Raw genomic sequence first — 19,554 nt, 5'->3', positions numbered from 1 at the left:
GGGAGCGGAGGGGGGGGCCACCTCTTCCCCCACCGCGGCGCGGGCGGCGCCCCCCCGCCTGTGCCAGCGCCACCAGCCTGCCGGTCCCCCGAGCACCACAGCCGCGGCCATGCTGCGCCCCCGCGCCGAGTGACCTCCGGCCAGCCGCCACCCGCCCCGCCGCTTCCCCGCCCGCCGCCACCGCCCGCCCGCTGCGAGCGGCAGCTGCCGCAGCCAACCACAGGCGCCCCTTGGCGGGATCCAGCCAATGGGAGCGCAAAGTTTACTCCCCGCCGCCGGCTGGCCCCGCCCACCGCCCCCGTGACGGATGGGGCCGGCCGCGCTCCCCGGAGCGGGGCGGGACGGGGGCCGGACAGGCGCTGGGGCACCTTATTGGGGCAGCGGAGCTGGCGGCGGGGCGGTGGGTAACTCTGTTGGGCTGCCCGTGGCTACCCCGGGGGAGGTGTTTGAATCTAGCCCTCCTTCTTGCCTGCGCCTGCCCGCTGCGGCCTCCCTTCCTGCGCCGCCGCCGGGAGGGCCGCTTGGCTGAGGGGAGGGAGGGAAGGCAGGGCCAGGGTTGTGTCGGAGGCCGTCTGTGGGGCCAAGGTTGAGGGCCAAGGTCCCGCAAGAACGGCGCAAACGGCGCCCTCGCCGTGAGGGAAGAGGCGGCGTTGTACTGGTTTTGCCTCCTCAGATGATCGGTGGAGCTTATGACTGGCTTCACCCTGCCCAGAGGGCATTTCCCGAAGGCCTGACAGAGAAAGTTTATCAACGTCGGTTAAATTTGTGTTTGAACAAGCTGCTAGGAGCTGTGCTGCTCGCCCACAGCGTAGCGCCTGACAGGACTGGGAGACCTTGCTGGCAGCCCCCGGGGAGCTCCGGGGTGTGAGGGAGCAGGCCTGAGGGAGGGCAGGGTGGAGGCAGGTGAACCCTCCCTCCTCAGAGCAAGGCTTCAGCTCCAGTCCCACAACTGCCACGTTTCTCTCTCACAAACAAAATAGTTAATTTCCTGACAGCAAAACTCGCCTTCATTTATTGTGGAGGAATGCTGGGTACTGCCTCAGTCCTTAGGTTACTGTTGCTAGGTCAGAGCTTTTTTTGTAGTTGTTGTGCGGTATCATTTACAGACTTCTGGGAGAGTGTAATCATCAGGAATAGATCTTGGGTCTCTTCAAGTCAGCTATTCACTCAGTTCTATGTTAAGTTGATATTTGAGCTTGGTTCTTCTATCAGTACCACATCATTTTTTGTATATTTGCACCAATAAAGCAACGATGATATGCAGTTAAATTAGCCCAGCTCAACACAAAGTAATTTAGTGAGCAGTGAAGGAGGCTGTGGTTATATAGTTGCTTTACTCTGGCATGAGTAAAGCCCAGCTTTTCTCATCCTGATCTCATGCTGTCACCCAGTTGCTTCTTTCTCTCATTGCCTCTCAGCTGAGCACCGAGTACTATTTGAGAAGAAAAAAAAAGATCTCTGCAGCTAAGGCAATGGAAAGAGACACACAAAATTAGAAACCTTTTAATTTGCTTGCACTTTGCAAAACATTTGAAGATCCAGAGGCTCATATATATCAATATTTTCATAAGCTTACTTGTCTGTTCCACCATGCCATTTGAAGTGTGCCAAGTGAATGAAGCTACTGAGCTGTGTTTACTTTTCTCCTCAGTGGTGACGAGGTTGACGACCATCTTGAACACAAATTTTGTTGGGATGAGAAGAGGTGTGATTCCTCATCAATGCAGCTAAGCTGGCAGAAATCTGTATGGAGGTGTAGTCCAAATAATGTTTTTGGAAGTCATTAAAACCCGATTTTTACACATAGACACACAGAACTTTGAAAATGGGGCTTTTGCCTTCTAGCCTGATTCTTCACTGCCTTACATTTTCAGAGTCATTGACCCTTTTCCAACTGGCTGTAGACTCCTATCAAGTCTGAACTGAGTTAGAAAAGTAAGTATTTTATTTTTTTTGAGTGTTTAAGTATAGCTAGGTGGATCTAGTGAAGAGTCTAATGCTACATTCAGTGTGGTCCTTGCATTCAAGATTTTTAACTCTCCTTACAAGATGCAGCTTTACCTGCATAGCTGCGTCTTTCTCTAGACCTTTAGCATGTTTAAGAGAGTTTTATTTGTGTAGGCATAAATAAAGCATTCTTTGTTTAAAAGGTGTATAAGGAGAATTTCACTTTGTACCAGCATAATAAAAATACACTACAATCACTCCAAACAAAGCATGAGAAACTGGAAAAAGGAGAATCTTATTGATAAAAGTGTAGTGGGCTTAGCCTTGCATTACTTTGCAACACACCTGTGAATAAATTCTATTGTTGTTTTACTATAGTTTTTACGTTGCTATTGTACAAAACATGCTTTTGCAGACAGATGAAAGACCTGAGATTAGACTAAATGGAATCTCTGCTCACGTAATGAACACTGATAAAACTGATATTAGTAGTTTAGTACTTCTAAGGTAGCCAGTATGGGAAGGAAGCATTTGCAGGACCAGATGATGCAGGGCTACCATACTACAGAGCATTTGCAGAAGGCAGAAAATGGAATTAATAGTGTTGTGGTTTTTTATTTTCTCCAAAATGCCCTCTAGTGATGTTTGAACTTTTAGTAGGCTTATAGTAAAGTTAGCTCATTTTGTTAAAAATAATTTTGCATTTCGTAAAAGTTTATCTCACTATAAATTAAGATTTCCTAGTTAATTTTAGTTTGTGTGTTTCTTATTTCTTTGCCAACCTAATCACATTCTTTCCACACAAAATGAAGAAAAAAGCTTTTTTAACTTCGAAATACTTTTTAAGTAAATAGCCATGAAACCTTTTACTTATATTAAAACTCAGGATAAAAACATTCTGGGTTTTTGTTGCAACAAAGCAGCAGTATCTCCTTGCTCACACCTAGTAAGATAGTGTTTCATAAAGATTTGTATGTGATTATTTCTGAAATTGTTAACTATTTAAAATGCAAATGAACTATTATTTGTGTAGCTTGGTTCTACAAATTATTATTTTTTTCCCTGTGTTAAAAATAGGGATCATACCTCATTTGAGTGCATACAACCCCTATTTTTTAAAGTAAAATTCTTCAAAGTAGTGAGAGTGAAGTCTAAAATTGTCTATAAAAATAAATTCATTAGATATTTTAAAATCTCTTGAAGTGCCAAAAAAGCTTTCCAGAAACCAGTGATTACACTGCAAATGTGCCACAGAGGGGAACTGTTAACAAGTGTGCCTTTGCCAATGGTAGGAAGATTGCCAACATCTAATTGGCTTTAAAGTTTTGTTCTATCAATGGTGTATTGTATCTTAAAAGCAGTAATGCCAAGCTTATGATTTAGGCATGAAACGGGTCCTCAAAATATATGACTGATTATGGCAGGAAGGAACTATTTTCTTCTGGAAAACTTGCTAGCCTACTTGTTGCTCTAGTGTAAGAGTTCATTTTGTACAGTACAGCAAAAAGAATGGCATAAAAATTATATACGAGAGTGACAAGTAGTAAACATGTAACTGGTATGTATCTGTTTTCATTGGTAGAACTTGTAGAGCTTTATAAAAAAGGGTATAGATGTCATTATAAGAACTGATCTTTCAGCTGCCAAACCCATTTAAGTCCTTGTTACTCCCCAAACCTGTACCTGGAGGCCTGTCCAGTCCAATTGCTTTATGACAGCTTTCTATACTGGATCTGTGAAATGAGCAGGATTTTGCTTTTGCTTTTGCTCCAGCTGCTTATCACCATTTTTGCACTACAGTTTACAGCCCTCTCAGGTATGCCAATATAACTGTTGTTAACACACAACCTTTCACTCATCTGTTGTACACTTGGCCCCAACAAATGCTTGCACCAGCACACACTGATCCTCACTCTGGAGCAACTGAATGGGCCAAGCTAGAATGAATGAATGAGACAGAAAGCTCTTAAATTGGCTCCTAAACTACTGGGTATTGGTAATATAAACTGAAATTCTTGGTCATGGGAAGACTAATGAAGTTCCCGGTATCATGAAACATGTCAGTGACAGAAAAGGGAAAGAAAATGCAACTTTCTTAACTCTCATTATCCTATAACCTGTCATACCCATTACCATTATTACCATGTTGATTAAGCCACATTGCCTTGCTATTATGAACTCATAGTTACTGTGTCATCTTGCTTTGTAGACTGGTGCTGGCACATCTCTGCAGGATCTGAGAAATGTGGAGAAAAAGGTACAGTACCTTTGTACCGCATGGTCCTGTATCCCAGCTTGTTAGATCAACAAAAACTTATGTATATTTACTTACACCGTTACCCAATGAAAGCTTAGTGACATTGTAAATCTAAACCTTGGTGTTTGCGTGACTGAGATTTACTTTCTTACGGTGCAAGAAATACGTGTAGACCTCAGGTGCACTCCTTAACATTTGTGACATTAGAACATGGATGTTAAAATATGAGAACTTGTCAGAGCCCTCATAACAGAAAGCAGCTGCTATTGATGTAGCGTAGTACACCAATAGTAGTTTTCTATCTGTTGTTACATTGTGCCCACTAAGTTCCAGGATACGTAAACAAACAAGTAAATAAACAGAAAATAGCATAAGGAAGCCTACTCTTTTTATTCTTAGTGTTGAAAATGTGGCCATCTTACTTTACTTTCAAGGACTCACATAAAAAGACAAAACAAAGAACTAAAAATCCCCCTAAAAATACAGACTATTTATAGTATATTTTTGTAAATTTTGCATTTTCTTAGATTTAAGGAATTGTTTTCTCCATAATAAGGAACCTCTGAAAGCAAAGGGAAATACATGCACTATTTCATATTATGCCAAGGGTATTAGAGCCTGCCCCTGACTTTAACTCTATGGATGCAGGATAAGTACATTTGATCAGTTTTTAAAACAAAATTTCATTACTTTAAGGAGATCTCCTTTTCAGGACATGGAGTTTTGTAATCTGGGTTGATAACTAAGCACAATTTTCACTGAATTTAGCAAGAGTCACTGGCATACATTACCTTTAAAGTGGGACCCTCACTGCAGAGTAATATTTAAATTCAACATTAACACTACTTAGTTGTAGCCAAAAGAAACTACAGTGGATGCAACAGCACATTTGAGACTTGATTCAAAATGAACTGGCAGCCAAGCCTGCAGTGTTTTATTCCTCCTTCTAACCTTACATCTTGCATTGGTTGCCTTTACTTCTCTGCATTGGAGAGCTTTCATAATGTTTGTAAAATGCAATATAAGTGCAGTGGAGCTGCTCAGGAATCCCTGAGCTGCAAATAGCTGGAGGTGGGAGAGCATTCCAGAGAAATATCCCTGCATATTTCCTCTCTGACTGGTCACTGCTGGAGACAGACTACTGGGCTAGAGGGACCTTGAGTCCAACATAATATGACATTCTTCACACTTGTAAATATACAAGTTGGGATTCTCAGGGCAGCATTGATTTCCTAGCTGTGTGCCCTTCACTAGATAACTAACTGGAATGTATAAGCAGCAACGCAAGCGGTTATTTTTGCCTACAGAAAAAAACCCCTTCTGTAACCTGAACTGCTTGCTTTCTTTCTGAACTGTCTGATAAATTCTGCAGCAGGATGTAATTTAGTAACCAACCATGAACTGAATATGTGTGATATTCTGAATATTGCATATACTTAAGGGGAAGCAGCTTCTCTGGGAATGTAGTGCCCTGGGGGAACATAGAAGCTTTGTTTTGGTATGAACTGTTTGTTTTGTCAGAAGCATTTGTACTGTAGTTTGGAAAGTGGTCGCATCTCACTGGGACATCAGGTGAATGTTAGCAAGGGCAGGTTACCACAGGGTACCAGTGCATTTGTATTTGTACTAATTGATACCAATTTCAGTTAAGCACTAGAGTTTTTGCCCTCTCTTTAGTCCTGATAAATTCCATTAAGATGTTTAGGCTAGACTGTGCTGACTGGGTTTCTTAGAAGAGCTGAAAAGATTCAAATACCTATTTCCCAGAAGAATTCAATCATCTTTAAGTTCTCTTCAAAATCCCATCAAAGTAAAATGCAATATAGATACTTTATCTAGATGAATTTCATTGGAAAATGGTGTGGAGAACAAGTGCTTTTAATCTAAATGGAATGTTTTGCAGTTCTGGTTATAAGGAAATTCAATCACTACTATCTTTTACAAATAATTTATGTTGTCTGTGGGTGACTGCATACAGGTGGCACCATGAACAATATAGACCAGTTCCATTTGGAGAACTCACACAAAAAAATTCAAAGTTTAAGGACCTGCATAGCATCCCATAGCAATTTGGGGTTGATTTCATTTTTGTGCTTTAGCTGAAAAATATGTTTCGGATTATTTACGGGATTTAGAATCTGTTGATGTTTGTGTACAGTACCTTACTTTTACATGCTTGTTTCACATGACATAGAAATGCAGAGGAGGATGACTTTGGTTCAGATTTAGATGAACAGCTTTTGGAAAAGCAGCTGAAGAAGGAAATAAATTCCAAAAGAAATATTGCTACATATGATAAATATGTGGTATCAGTCATGGTCATTTTATTTTGACTTCTACCTGCAATGCACTACATATAGAACATACTGATCAGTATGGGAATTGCATAAAACAGTCACTCAATGCCCTTCTGCCAGTTACAGGGTACTGACTTAGGAAAAGAAGATGAACGTGGTAGGGCAACATGGAAAAGCAGTGTGGAAAAGCTTTCCACATTGATTTCAAACTTCAGGTGTCTGAGTAAGGATGAGGTAATTGCCACCCAGGAAAAGGTGCATGCTTATAAAACACAGAAAAAAATAGTTACATTTTCCCCAACCAACCTATGCATGTCAGTCTAAAAGCATCAACCTTACATTACTCTGATAGAATCCTAACTAACATGTCGTGGTTTGGGCTGGATCCTTATGATATAGAAAGAGGAATCCCGGCACTAACTCAGGCCTTGGGTTTTCCTACACAAAAGTGTAAAGCACATAATTGCTTCAGAAACATTTTCTTTGTGTGGCATGCTCCTGAGCAAGACTTGGCTTTGCCAAAATGGGTGGTGATCTTGCTTCTATTGACATTCTTAGGATTTTTTTCCTCATTTTAGAGGAAGCAACACAAGGTCACCAGAGGAGTACGGTGTATTAGGGGATATTCCTCATCACTGGTTTACGAGAAGAATTAGTACCCAGGAACATAACCTACTGCAAATCAAGAGAGCAATTAATTAACTTTTGACAAAGAGACGTGGATACTTAAGTAATATAATTAAACAGAAAAGAACCAGCTTTCATTTTGTGTACTTGGTTGCAAAATTTGCACTCAATTTTACATGTTTTGTGTGTGCAATTAATAGTAAATTTAATTCCTTTGGAATTTTAGCTATATAGAGCATATAAGAAACAACTTTATGTGCAAAAGGGCAGAGAAGTCTTTTACAAGAAGAGCACGCAAATCAATGTGGATCAACATATCTCTTCTATTCCACACAAAGACAAAACTACTGCCATTATTGTGGTCTTGTATTGTCTATATTCCAGCATATAGACTGTCTTGCCCATCGAAAGATTTTTGAAAGGAATTTGTAATAAAAAGGTTTGGAATCTATACCGACATGAGGCAATTATTTTAACAAATCTCCATTCTGCCGTATTGAAAATTTAAGACGACTTAAACTTTACGGAACATTTAAGAGTTCTAAATACAAACCATATATTTCATTTAAGTCTAGCAGTATAATTTCACCATGTAGCACACATACCGGTGGAATAGCTTGTTTATTATTAAATTTGTTTAAAATCTCTATTATTTATTCCCTAATTTTTATAGGTTACTTTTAAGTAGCAGCACTTAAGAAAAATAATAGTCAGCTGCAGTGAAATTTGCAGAAGAAACTGTCAGATAACAATACTTTTTAGAAGGAATATGCTGCTTGTTCATAAAGAAATGATCCAGGCCTTATCTGGGCTGTGCTACAAATTCCAGTACAGCAGAGTCATTAGGGTGTTGGTCACCAAAACGATAGGATCATTTGGTAAAGGTCAGCATTACAGTGTCAGAGCTCTACCAAAAAGAAAAAAAAAAAGGGAGAGATGCAATAATTTACTTTTCTAAAATAAGAAAAGGCAAAGCTTTTATTAATGTACAAATTACTGAAGTTAAAAAGTAATTTGATTTTTGTTGCCTCAGCTGGGAGATAAATTAAGAGCACACATTACACAGAGAGATGTTTATTACACTAAAAGTAACCAGTTAAATCTATTTGAGAAATACATTTAAGAGTCTCCCCTTAAAACACACAGTACCAAACTAAAACTTGGCTATGATTTAACACCCACTACTACTACTACTACTACAACAATTAATAAATTAAAAAAAAAATAATACTGCCGCTAATAAAAAATTAACTTACTGTGGACACCTTGAATATAACTAAATATAACTAAATATAATTGAAATACAAATCTGGTCTGTTGTGCCTGTCTTTTGATGTCTGACAACTTCTAGGAAAAGATACAGCAGAAAAACCATGACAAGCTTCCAAAATCCAGAGTTGTTGATTTAGAAAAACTAGAGTTTTCAAAGTCAGACTTCCTCATTATTATTTTTTCTGTAAAACTGACATAGTATGCCTACCCATCAACAAACTGAAGCTTTGATTTGCAAATAAGATGGAATAAAAAATATTTTCCATGGATGATCTGTTTGAAAGAAAAATACTTTTTGAATGTGGCTATTTTTCCCCCCTCAATAACACATTATCTTCATTGAACATGAAATCAAACTTTGGTTTGTTACTATTAAAAATGAACATAAATGTATCATTATCACTAAAATAATATAATCCTATTATCATTTTATTAGATAAGCAGTGACAATGTTGTGTTTGTAATAGCCTCTGGAGATACAATAAATCTAGCAAGGGAATGTCAGCCTGGTCCAAGACAGATTAAATGTAGAGAACTGGAATATAGTTCCCAGTAAACAAACACTTTGAGGTCAGGAGGTCGTACTTGCTCAGCTGTTCTTCATAAGCCCTATTGGAAATAACTTTCATACCATCACTGAGTATATTTCATGCTACCTAATAATACTGAGGGCCAAGTACAGTTGTGGTATAAATGATTTCTAAGTGAAATATTGAGTGCAAAATGATCAAAAAGGAATATGGAAATGGCAAATCAGAATGATGCTAGACATCCAATGGGTGCAATTCATAAGATCTGCTCTTCTGTAGGGGAAAAAATTCATCCCACTTGGAAGCTTGTGCAAATTCCCATTGACAAATTAGCTGATTTGGCCCCAGCAGCCCTGTGATTAATACAACAAAAACTAAGGCTAACTATATTTGAATTTAGAAGAGGACTAGGAAGAATATTCAGCCCATGAACTCTCCCTTGGTGGTTGACTAATTGCAGCAGAATGGGGACTGCAAGTCAACAAAGGTCTGGGAAGGAAAGAGAGAACTACAGATTGAATTTGCTTTTGGCATCTCTTCTAACAGGGAGAAGAATGCCTGGATTCTGGGAATGCTAAAATAAATATATATATCAATGTGCAGTTTATTATGGGTAAAGTTCTCAAAAACTGTTAAGATAACTTGGTGTTTTTCAGACTCGTACACCTCTATCTCCCAGTTTTAAGGATATGCTGCACTACTTTCCAGCAGTATTAGATATTGTTGACAAGCTCAGTTGGGTCTCAGTGGCAGCATTTAAGCAGGGAGTTTCATAAAGCCTTAAGAAGTCTCCTTCAGCACAAACATAGTATATTCAAAATATGCAGATATACAGACCAAGTGCTGCCCACTGACATATCCCCGAAAAGATAACTGCAATACACACTGTAAAAAACAGATTCTAACCATGGTGTTTGTGTACAAAACACTTATTACAGGCCAACCAATCCTTTAAAAATATTCCTTGTACAAGGAAATTAATTTGTGGAAATAAGAAAAGGTATGAAATATTAAAAAAAAAAAGATAGGATATGTGTGGTAAAAATACAATTTGCATTTCTAGGTGGTTCTGATCAAATAAAATCAGAAAGGCTGCATTATTTTCTGTATGTAAGTTTGCACAGCAAATCCAGCATACTCTATACAATTTTAATAGACACAATAAAATATCAAATAATCAGGGGGATGAATTAAAGACAAATTTTAATTTTAGCACTGTGCTTCCTAGTAATTGATTTGTACATAATTTATGTAACAACATGGCAATTATTTTTTTTCATAGAAAAAGAACCCCCAATGCTGGACTTCAGAACTCAAGCAGTAGGAGAAGGTGAGTACCTGGACTCAAGACCTGATGACTGCAAAGTTTTCTATACAAATTGCAATGCAAGAGGTTCAGACCCATCTCCAAACTAAATGTGGGGCTGTGGGGAAAAGAGCACGAGTTGCTCTCTGTCTCTACGTCCCAGGCCAGGCACAGCCTCTCACAAGTGTGCTGTGTGACACAACACCATTTCTCCTTGGTGCTGGGTCAAACATGAGCATGAGCTCCTGCATCAGTCGGGTGGTACCGGCCGTGGCAGGGGGTTGTGGAGCAGCACCAAGCTCCCCAGTTTGAGCACATGATGTGACAGAGGCAGCTGCTCAGGAAGCCAAGGAGCGAGAAAAACTAGTAAAGCACTGGAGACACGCAAACGGCTAGAGCCAGGATAGGGGAGCAGGAGACAGCACTGGTATAAGGACTCAGACATCTTTAGATCCTTTGAGAAAAATACATACCATTATGAGGAAATAGGAAAGCTGCCAAGCTTCATGCAGATACAGTATACAGACACTTCTGTGCTCTGTCAGCAGTGGCAGCCGGTGCTGAGGGGGACCCAGAAGGGGATACAAGAAAACATGCTGTAGGTAGCTATGGAAAGTGTCTTTCTACTTTCAGTCCTTCAGGGTTAAACGCTGTGCCCTGAGGTACAAGAACTTTGAAATCTCATTGCTTGTTTGTTTCCTGCCACATGTAGTTTTCCTGCCTCTGAAAACAAAATGTTGGTCATTTGGGAGCTTCCTATTACTTTCAGATAGCAAAGATAAAAGGCTGGGAGAAACAGTAAATCTACCAAAACATACAAAACAAAAGGTATTTACCTGTTGTATATCTGCTAAGATTTAAGTGACACCTACTCAGTGGTCATTTACATGCAGTTCTGTGTATGCCAGTAAGAGGTATGCTAGAAGGGAAAAAAAAACACCCTTACAAACATCATAAATAAGAAATGAAACACTCCCCCAGACCTGGGTCTCCAGTGCACATATATTAATTACACACCAGAGAGTAAAGCCTCAGTATGTGCAAGCATTTAACTCATTATTTGCATTTATTAAAAACATTCCTTTTCACTTTAACAATACAGTAACCCAACAGTGAAATAACAGCAATTCAAATGCACTCATTTACAGACATGCGGTTTCTTGTGCCCATTGTACCGTGCAGCGCTGCCAAGTCTCACACCTTAGGAGTAAGCTCTTGCTCTCTCCTCTCCCTGTCACACCCGTACACGCACACACATACAAAATTTACATGTCTGCTCTCACCTATACTCTTTTGGGAAAACCCACAAATTTCATCAATCTCACTCATACAGATTTAAAAATCCTGGCAGCTTTTGAATAGCTTTTCTTCATCAGCTGCAATTAAGTGTTGGAAAAGAAATCCAAAATATACAGAGAGAGGCTTTCTCCTTAATAGGAAATGTTAGCAATAGTATGTGATTTCTAATATGTTCCAAAGTTTTGCCACACCATCTTACTGGAAGGCAATGTCTGCATGCCCTGTGATTAGATTTCCTTAAACGCTGCGCAATTCAGTGTTGTCAGCCATAATATAAAACATTATTTATAACTATTTAACTGTTTTAAGAGTATAGTTAATAGCTTTCTGTAACATGATCTTAAAGAAGTTGATTAAGTGTGCTTTACAACGTGACCAGAAAGAGCTTCCGATTAGTGACATTGATATATATTTTTTACATCTCTCATGGCCCATACTTTTAAAGGTTGGGAGTGTTGAAATAGGAGTCAAACCAAAATGAAATCAAATCATTAGAACCGGAGCGTTTCCTTACCACACTTCATCAATATCATCATGTCACAGCAATAGATTGAATATCCAAAACATAAAGTACCTTTCTCTGGTAATAAAAACTAGAAATATACAATTTTTCTGTCATTCGTACAAAGCAAAGATGGGCCTCAGGGGAAGAATTCAGGGTTGGATCCAAAACTCATCATGGCTTTGGTTCAGGCTGTAACACAGAAAGTAAACAGAAAAAATGTTTGTTAGGCTCTGGATCTGAATAAAAGTTCAAATATACCCAAGGTTAAACAGATGTGACGGAGACCCATTTCTAATTTCAAGGCTATGAATTGCTAAAGGAGCTTGAAGGTTTAAAAAGATAGTGTAGTTACGAAAGTTGTAAATGTTTTCCAAACATGGTTGACTGTTCCCCAAGAGTCCGTAATTGCTCCACACTTCCTTCGGCAATTCCAGTTAGCTGCTTTGTTTTTATTCTTTGTTCATCTCATGCCCGTAGAGGGACTAGTCTCATCCTGGCAAAGAAAGTCTCAGTATAATTACAAAGCAGAGGAACTTTTATATCCCAGACTGAATTTCAAACTTCTTTTGAATCTAGTAATGTTCAAATCCAGTTACTGCATTCACATCCATTTTTACCTTATTTAACACTTCTATCAAACCCACAATCTTAACTTGCTGTTTTTTATTTGTCTTCATATTTATGCTTAAGCAACTGAGACACTAAGAAAAGGGCTCTGCCAGCTTTTTATTTCCAGATAAATACCCTGGTGAAAAGTTTTTTGACAACAAAATGAGACATACGTTCTTGGGCAATTGTATCTCTAGAGACAAAAAAAGAGAGAACTGATTTATTTTCAGCCTAGAGAAGAGAAGGCCACAGGGAGACCCTGTTGCTATTGACAGCCAGTTAAACAGAGGATATAGAAATGATGAAACCAAACTCTTTTCAGAGGTGCACAGTGAAAGGACAGGAGGCAAGAGACAAAATTGGAATGCGGGGATTTCCAATTTGATATACAGAAACTTTTTTACAATTAATGTTTTTAACCACTGGTATAGGTCCTTTAAGTGATGGTGGAACCGCCATCCTTGGAGACATTCAAAACATGGCCAGGCAAGGCCCTGAGCAACATGCTCTCCTTCGACCTGCTCCAGACATCTCTCCCAACCTCCACGGTTCTGATTCCATGACATATATAGGGAGAATTGCATCAAAAAGATACTTGACATTCACCATTTTTTTTTCTTTAAAAAACCCACTGAAATATTGGCCGATCACTGATTATACATGCTTAGAGTACAAGTTCTGGTATACATGAAAAGTCTACCGTTTGTTGTAAAATAGTGGCTTGAATGAAAACATTTTCCTGTTACTGAAATCATTGGGGTTGGAAAGGTGAAAATCAAGTCAGAAGGAGATGGTATGATTGCCATCATACTCATAATAAGCTTTTGAATTGAATTAGTGTATTAGTATTAAAGAGTCTCACAAAATGAGGGTTTCACTAGAAATCACTGATCAAACTTCTTTTTTATTTTACAATTTTAAACATTCTGCAGAGAATGTAGGCAAAAAATAGAAAAATAGTGAGGTTTTTTCCACCTCAGGAGCAAGTTTTCCCAAAGACGTATATCACATCGATGAATTTCAGGAGATACTAGAAGATTCAGATTCATTAAGGCACTCGACCATTAATTCTCAGTGCAAGTGCAAGTTTCACCAGTTCCAACCACATTTTTCTTGACCCAAATCTTTGTTTACACCAGCACAAGCACATTGAGTGTTGATCCTGGGATCACGGTGCTCAACTTGTCCGTTTGGCCAAAGTCCTTCATTTCCCAAAGGGGCAATAGCAAAATGAGAAAAGGCTCTGCGCCGTCTTTCTGTAGCATAGCTGTAAATTCTAGAGGGATAAGATTGGCATTTAAACTTAGGGTACAAATACATACAGGAGAACACTTATTAAACCATACATTTATTTCAATAAGAAATGTTATTGATTTGAATAATTGAATATTTTTAGACTTAGGTGGTTAAGATATAGAGTTTAAAAATACATTGTGGGTTTTTTTTCCCTGAAAATTGTGGATTTAAGCACAAGAAAAGATTATTCTTGATTTATTTGTCCTAATATTTACACTGTGACACATTACAATGTGACAACCAGCATATGTAGTTTGGTTTACCTATTACTTAATACTGAATTATGACTAAACTATAACTAACTCTTTTGACTGAATGAACGTTGATGAGCTAAGCATGGAAATACCTCAAGTTTCTTAAAAAACTCATCATTGGAGATCTTTTTTTTTTTAATGAGGGAAGAGGGTTTTTTTCCAGGCATTAACTGTAAAAATGATGCTAGCTGGCAAAGAAAATCTTTACTTCAAACTTCCCATTGTATTCCCATAAGCCAGCATTTTAAGGGTGCTAAATGAAAGCAAAACTTCATGTTAGTCTCACCAACGCTGATACTCCCCGGCTTGTGACTGTAAACCCTGAATTCTTCCCACGTCCCAGCCCACATGAGAACAGCGTCTTGTGACTCTTAGACAGCCCTTTATCAGGTCACACAGAGCAAAGAGCAGCGAGGAGAAGAAATGGAGGATAGAGATAAGAAGAAATAGGTCTCCCCACCTCCTTAGAAACATTCGTTGCTTTTCTGATTAACGTATTGGTTTCATTTCGCACTACAAAAATTGATCTGTGCTTAAAGGAGAGAGTGCAGCACACACGTACACTTCTTGTGTCTCTGTCGTGGTTTGGGCTGTCTGAAAAAACCCAGTCTGCTAAAATGATCCATTAGCACAGTGCAGGGAATGCATTGCTTTTCAGGGAAAATGGGATATATGGGTGATATAAGAGATCGTGTGTACTAATCAAAGGATTACTTAGTAATGTGCGATACACCTAAATATGTAAGATTGTTTTCAGAAACAAGAAGCACCAAACAGAAGCAAGTACAATGAATAAGCTTAATTACTTAAAAGGACAGTTTCTACGCTCTAGCTTAGTTTTCATTTCTCTTAGGACTGACCGTGAAAAAGCTGGTGAACTCATCAAAAATTCAAGTCAAAAATTCTAATAATTAATTCTATAATATTCTCTAATATTAATTCTAATATAATGTCTCCCCAGAATGCACACAAACCCACGTAAGAAACAGGAGCAGCAGAGAGGTCCAGGTGATCTCCAAGACGCCGTGGCAGCAGCCAGCCCTGGGTGCGCCGGGAGAAGCCCCACAAGCCAACCACCATTACTCATCCCTGCTCTTCGCTGCTCATCCCCGTTACTCAGGTAAGCCATCCGTGACTCCACTTAGGGTGAAAATCCAGCCGAGTCAGTGCATTTATGAGGTAACCTACTTTGATGGAGACCCGCCAAGCGCACGCAAGCAGATGGGTGCGTCAGGCTTTACAGTCACTCTTCTCTCACCCCTCCGTCAGCTTGGGAAGAGCTGTGAAGGCCGGGGGGTTAACGGTGGCCATTGACAAGGTACAAGGAAGCGGGACGGAGGGGGGAGACGATTAAATTAGGGTAAGTGGGGCTTTACGGAGTAACGCTGTAGTAACACATGTGGGGGGAGGGAGGGAACTGCGCTAGGGGGCAGGTGCATTTTATGGAGGTAGCAACCACCCTGCCCTACACGCACCGGGACCACCGCCCCGCTCTCCCCCGCTGAGGGAGGGAGAGAGGGGGCGAAGGCCCGAGGGGCGTCAGGCGGGACGGGACGGCCCTGCCCGGACCCCCAGCCCCGCTCCGCCGCCGGCTCCGGCCGGTTCCCCGCCCCTTCGCGGGCAGGGCCGTGGCTGGAAGTGACGCGGGCGGGCGGGGCTGCCAGGCGCTGATGGCGGAGGCCCCGTGTTGATGTCCCCGGCGCCCTCCGCGCCGGTCTCGGTAAGGGCCCTCGCGGGTCTGCCTCGAGGGGGGACGGACGGGCGGGTCTGACACCTTCTTTTCCTACCGGTCTCCGGCAGCCGCTGGGGCGGGCGGGGCCGTTAGGCCGCGGGCCTCAGTTCTGCGCCACCGGGAAACCGGGCCCCCTTCTGCCCCTCCTCCAGCTGCCTTGGGCCGGTCGTAGTCGGGAGGGGACGAAGCGGAGAGCGGCGGCCGTTGCGCGGGGCCCGGGTGGTGGGAGGCGGCGGGGAAGGCCCGGAGCAAAGGTGATCGGCGGCGGGCAGGTGAGGCCGCGGCGGCCGGTGACGGGGCAGGGCGGGAGGCGGCGAGGTGCAGGCCGGCCCCGCGGAGCCGGGGAAGGTGAGGGCAGGCAGGGGCCGGGGCTGTCAGGTGCGCCCCGTCCCGCCGGGACCGCCGCTGGAGGACTGCGGGAGGAGCGGGCTGGGGCGGCACGGCTCCTCCTGCTTCTGTTTTTCCTGCCTGACCAGCTTTTCCTCCTTCGTCCTTTTCTGTGCGTAAAACCAAACGCCTTCCCGCGGGAATCACTTGTCGTGTCAGTAGTGAAGCCTAAGCGTAGCTCTTCCTCCTCCTCCCCTCATTCCCCACCGGTAGCCGTGAGCTAATTAAGCAAGCACCCAGCATCCTCTAAACTATCCTTGAACTGTAAGTAGATCGCAGCGTCACCTAAGCTCCGGGGATTTTCCTGCTGGGGAACAGTAATCCCAGATGATTCTGCTGGTCTGCACAAGTTCAGATTTGTGAATAGTTCTGCTTTGGGCTTGGAAACCTGCCTCCCTTTACTGATTTTACTGAGGCTAGTGGTTGGCTATGGTAGTTGGCAACCAGTGTGCAAAAAATAATATTTGCGGGGAGGGCTTGGTGTCTTTTTTTGAGGTGAGGTGTTTGGTTTTGGTTGGTTTTTGGTACTACATGCTTAGAATAAATGTAGAATAATCCAATTTTTAAAGTAGATCTATTGAAAAAAAACCAAACAAGTTAAAGCCAATTGGTTTTGTTATTAATGGTTTGTTTACTCTTTTTATACTTATCATGGGTAATGAAAACTGAAACGGTCTGTTTGATGTCAATTTTTATTTGGCTTCAGGTACTACTAAACTACTAAAACCGAATTAATTTGTTGCAGTTGAAAAAAAACTTAAGGCTATTCTATTTCTTTTAGCATTATAGAATCTGCTGCTTCATACCATTTATAGTTCAGAGTGGATGGGCGAGAAGTCTTAAATATAACTGTCTGTTCTGAGAGGTGTGAGAGTTCTCAGGGTTTTACTATGCCATAAAATTTCCTACGCTCTTCTGGACTCTGAAGTTAGATAACAGATGGGATTTATGTGTACGCTATTGTCTCTCAAAAGCTGTCTTTTTGATATTTACTCAATTTCTTGCTTGTGTAAGGTTTTGTCCTTTATATCTGTTAATCTTCATAAGCTTGGCATTTTATCTTACTACTTGTGTTGTTCAGGGTACAAAGCTTCTTTTTATGTAATGTACATCAAAATAATATAATGGCTGTCCGTATGTATTTCATGTGTTAAACAAAATTGGGCAGTAATAAGCTTAAAGCATTGAGGGCTTAAACCTATAAAATCCCTGTTTACCTTTTACTTGTTTTGAATCATCAATACCTGTTTAATTCAGAGTGCATTATATTCCAGAAAACATGGTCTCTTCGCTACTTGTTTTTTAACTGGTGAAAAGAAATTCTAAAAGGCTATAGGAAATATCCAGAGAGCCTTTAATCTTTGAACTTCTTGAGACTTGCAGTGGCACATCCCTTTTAGGGGTTGGTTTCCACATGTATCTTCAATGAAAGTAATATATTATGTCACACACTTGTCAGTCAGTTACCTCATTCAAGGTGTGAATTTGCTTGGTCAATAGAAAATTACTTTTTAGAGCAATTGCAAGAATAGGATGGTTCATCTTACTAGAACTGTGCTAGATATACAAGGCCTCAATCCTCCTAATAACAAATATTTTGACAAACTTGTGGTTGTACATTGAAATCAAACACTTGAAACTGCTCAGTTGCCCATCTTGCATTTTTGGCAGATAGTGCCAAATCTGAGGAAGGGATGTTCTTGTTCTGCTTATGAAGCATCTTGCATTGCTGCCGCACATTGCATTCTTAGCACTGTGTGTTCTGAATGAGTTGGTGAATAGAAAGCATGATTAAAAGCTTTTGCGGTCCAACTGATCGCTGTTAATCCCTCAATCTGTGTGCATACCTAAATGTTCCCACTGTCAATGAAGTCCATTGTTTATGGTAATGAAGCTAAACATGCAGGGCTGGGAGCATATGTGTTACAGTGAGAAGAGTAAAAGATATCTACAGGTTGCTAAACAGAGGCAAGAGAACTCTCTTGGAAAAAACGAAATCACCAAAACCAACCAACAAACAAACCCCTCCTGTTTAGGTAAACTTTCTTGGTTTTTAAAAATGTCTTAAAATGGAACTTCGTTACTTTTACTGAGAAGGGAAGAAAAACTTTGTATATAAAAATGATGTCAGAAGCACTGGGCAGTTCAAATTCTGAGAAAAGTTTAAAGTGGGGAAAGTACAGAGCTTGCTTTTTCCTTCCCTGCCACATCCAGAATCATTAAGAACATTTCATTAAGTTAGTACCCTGCTTTTTTTTCACACCACCACTTTTATTTCCCACTTTCTGCCGCTGTATCTGAGCTATAATACTGAGGGCATTCAGCTAAGCGATGCTTTTTCTCCATCTTGATGTCATTCCTGAAATGAATGCCCTTTAATTCTGAGAGGTGATTGTCTTGGAGTGATGCTGAGACAGCTACAGACCAAGTCCACCAAAGTGTGCTGTTTCCAGAACAGAAGAACTAATTGTTAGGTTTCTCTGTCTTGATTAATAGATTATTAAGATTATAATAGATTATTATTGTAATAGATGATAATCGATTATTAATAGATTATTTTTTTTTAACTGAACTAATTTTTCCACTATATTGAAGTAGCAACTTCTATGATTTTGTTACAGATCAATCATGTCGTCCTTTCAAGAAGTTCCGTCTTCAGCGAATGCTTTGCAGACTTCCAATTTTGCACATGTGATTTTTCAAAATGTGGCAAAAAGTTATCTTCCGAACACACACCTTGAATGTCACTACACTCTGACCCAATTTATCCATCCTCATCAGAAAGACTGGGTTGGTATTTTCAAGGTAAGTAAAGCTTGTTCTATTGCAATTTCTCAGATGTTTACTGTCTTCTCTCTTATCAGTTAAAAATAAGTCTAAAAATGCCAACAACAGTAAAAGCACTCTCATAAACTAAAGTGGAACATCACTTCAGTGATGTATTGGTTCCTGCTATTAGAATGTGAGTTTTGTAACAAAGATCAGCTGGAGATCAGAACTAGAGGAATGAGTACACTGTACGTCTGCTGGGTGAAAGGGAAGGTGTGATGTAGCGGTGTCGTGCAGAATTAAATGGAGGTGATTTGAGAAGAGATGTGTGGGCACAGAGTGACACTGTGAACAGGACTGTATGAAGACCGTGAGCCAGAGTAAGTGTGAAACGTGTGTGGATAGAACAAAAAAATAAGCTGGAGGTATCCAGACCCACGTCCCTGACTCGTTGTTGCTAGAACAGG

The 19,554-nt window shown here is 40.7% G+C and overlaps 1 protein-coding gene and 2 long non-coding RNA genes across 7 annotated transcripts in view; 1 reads left to right on the top strand and 2 right to left on the bottom strand.

The window, feature by feature from the left end:
* Positions 1–6,608: 6,608 nt before the first annotated feature.
* On the bottom strand, positions 6,609–15,755 carry LOC106885504. The gene is made up of 4 exons (XR_001411452.1): positions 15,178–15,755; positions 12,110–12,229; positions 11,073–11,155; positions 6,609–8,035 (listed from the first exon to the last, which is right to left on the bottom strand). It is a non-coding gene; the product is annotated as an uncharacterized LOC106885504 (long non-coding RNA).
* Positions 13,534–14,688, bottom strand: LOC106885505. Its single transcript, XR_001411453.1, has 2 exons — positions 14,486–14,688; positions 13,534–13,925 (listed from the first exon to the last, which is right to left on the bottom strand). It is a non-coding gene; the product is annotated as an uncharacterized LOC106885505 (long non-coding RNA).
* TAX1BP1 (Tax1 (human T-cell leukemia virus type I) binding protein 1) overlaps positions 14,753–19,554 on the top strand; it is a 54,306-nt gene continuing 49,504 nt past the window's right edge. For 2 of the 5 annotated variants that reach the window (XM_014937738.1, XM_014937739.1), the window contains exons 1-2: positions 15,165–15,319; positions 18,940–19,123. In XM_014937738.1, coding sequence (XP_014793224.1) covers positions 18,947–19,123 — 177 coding nt within the window. In that variant the 5' untranslated portion in view covers positions 15,165–15,319; positions 18,940–18,946. Of the gene's footprint in view, positions 15,320–15,783; positions 15,920–16,079; positions 16,204–18,939; positions 19,124–19,554 lie in introns of those variants that run through there. The other 3 variants (XM_014937737.1, XM_014937740.1, XM_014937741.1) reach the window with 3 other exon arrangements.

The sequence above is a fragment of the Calidris pugnax genome, unplaced genomic scaffold, assembly GCF_001431845.1.
Source record: "Calidris pugnax isolate Ruff unplaced genomic scaffold, ASM143184v1 scaffold11, whole genome shotgun sequence".
Taxonomy (NCBI): Eukaryota; Metazoa; Chordata; class Aves; order Charadriiformes; family Scolopacidae; genus Calidris; species Calidris pugnax.
This window is presented reverse-complemented; position numbering and strand designations above follow the sequence as displayed.